Source organism: Mastomys coucha, unplaced genomic scaffold (genome assembly GCF_008632895.1).
Source record: "Mastomys coucha isolate ucsf_1 unplaced genomic scaffold, UCSF_Mcou_1 pScaffold5, whole genome shotgun sequence".
In the NCBI taxonomy this organism is placed as follows: Eukaryota; Metazoa; Chordata; class Mammalia; order Rodentia; family Muridae; genus Mastomys; species Mastomys coucha.
In genome coordinates, this window is record NW_022196911.1 from 90708964 (window position 1) to 90711054 (window position 2091).

Genomic DNA, 2091 nt, shown 5'->3' on the forward strand with positions numbered 1-2091 from the left:
AAATGTCAACAGCCTTTCGTGTGGGACAGAGATTATGGATGCAGCTTAGCTCTCATAACAAAAGGGGAAGGGAAGGCAATGTATAAAAACAATAAATTAATTCAATGGACAAGAGACATGATGTGATAGGCAGTCATTCCAGGGTCAGGGACTTGATCCAGGAGGTTTGTGTGTGAGGTAGCTCAAAGGGTTGCATAGGCATGCCCTCCCATCTGGCCAGCAGGGCCCTTAGGCCTGAGGCTGTAGGGAGGAGGTGGTTCTGTAGGAGTTGAGTTCAGAACAACCTGCAGGAGCAAAGGGATCTTCGTTTTACTTATAGGGTCTGGGTCAAGAATGACAAATATGGTTGGCAGAGCCATCCCCCATCCATTATCGCCCCCTCCTCCAATCCATTATTCAACATGTTGGACAGCCAGCTATGAAACACATTAGGTACTGGGACAGAAAGACTCACCTGACTGTAGGGTGGAGGGGGATCCAAAGAGGTGACCCAAATGCTCTCTAGGGGAGCAATAGAGGGCGGTTCTGGAGGAGTCTGATGATCTGCTGTTCTGAAGTCATGCTGTAGTTCTCTGCACTTGGGACAGAAGTGCCTCACTAGGCCACAGATGCACAAAAGGGGTAAAATGATGCCTACATTGATGAACACGATCCTAGGGAGGTGGGGGATGGTATTGTCAGAAGTGCCGAGGTCATGCTCCCTTGCCATACCTCCTCCATCATACACACCCACTGTATTTCAGGTGGAGCCAGCCCTCTCTGAAGATGCCCAGAAGAGGTGACCCTGGGCTTACCTGAAGGAGTCATTTTCAAACCCCCAGATCTTTTTTTCTGGGCAGCATCCTTTGTCACAGCATCTGAATCCTTTGGTACAGTTTCTAGTCAGGACAAACAGGCATGGGGAAATACTGATGGCATCCTAGTGTCAAAATAAAGGGTCCCTGCTTCCCTAGACACTTAGACCCTCATCTTGCCAGCTACCCTTAGTTGGTGTGGGGTACAGATCCATCCTGGGGTCACTGGGAGGAATTGGGGTCTGGACTTGAGACCTGAGTTCAGAGTTCATCAGGGCAGTGTGCCACTGTCCCTCAGGCAGAATGGTCCTGATGCTGATCTTACATGGGAGGCACGTGTGGGACATTTGACACACCCTACCCCCCACACCCCGCCCTGCCAACCCAGGCTCCAGCTATAAAAGGTTGGGGATTAGCAATTACAGACCTGCAGTCTCAAGGTTGGGTAAGCTGAGAAGGGCTGTGGTTTCAGCAAAAGTGATATGAATTAGGTGTCTGTCCCCCTATCCAGGGCAGAATCTGGACACACACCCATCCCCCCTGCTTTTACTGACAATTACTGACAACATCCCATACTTACAAGATGTCACATGTATTTACAGCCTGTGGAAGAAAAAAGACAGAGGTCAGAGTTCAAAGCCTGAGAGGTGGGTCTCAGGTGTTAGAGTGCTTTTCCAGCATGCTGATAAATCAGGTAGGTGTGGGGAAACCAGGGGTGCTTGTCCATCATAACAGAACTCAAGAGATGGCAGAAGTGTTCAAGGCTACAGAGCCAGTTTGAGGCCAGATTGGGAACGAGAAACTCTGTCTCAGGTAGAATTGGAGGCAGGTCATCTGCTCAGAAATTGTTCCAGACACTGCGTCTCAGACTCTCCCTCCCTCCAACTACCATGTTCAGGGCCAACAACTGGAGCTTTCCTCTGCCTCGCCAAGTGCTAGGCTTAAATGCATGAGTTACCACGCAAGCTCCTTCGCCCTTTTTTATAGAAACAGCAAGGATCTCACTGTGTTGCCCTGGCTAACATGGAATCAGGAGATCTACCTGTCTCTGCCTGCAGACCACTGCAGGATTAAAGATGTGTACCACTACACCTGGCATACACACACACAGACACACAGACAGAGAGACTGGCCTAGGAAGCCATCTTTAGTGAATCCTTAGCTTCAGAGTCCCCCAGAAAGCAACCTAAGCCCCTAATTCCTCTACACCCATGATCCAGTGTCATAGGTAGAGACAACTCGGAGTTCACTAAACATACTCAGGTCCTATTCATCCTCAGGTCCCTGCTGGAGACCC

The 2091-nt window shown here is 49.7% G+C and overlaps 1 protein-coding gene across 1 annotated transcript in view; it reads right to left on the reverse strand.

The window, feature by feature from the left end:
• Nucleotides 1-182: 182 nt before the first annotated feature.
• Nucleotides 183-2091, reverse strand: part of LOC116078803 (transmembrane protein 92-like) — a 3547-nt gene continuing 1638 nt past the window's right edge. Inside the window, exons 2-5 of the mRNA XM_031354118.1 lie at nucleotides 1375-1397; nucleotides 795-878; nucleotides 455-653; nucleotides 183-284 (exon numbers count right to left, since the gene is read on the reverse strand). Coding sequence (XP_031209978.1) covers nucleotides 183-284; nucleotides 455-653; nucleotides 795-878; nucleotides 1375-1397 — 408 coding nt within the window. The remainder of the gene's footprint in view (nucleotides 285-454; nucleotides 654-794; nucleotides 879-1374; nucleotides 1398-2091) is intronic.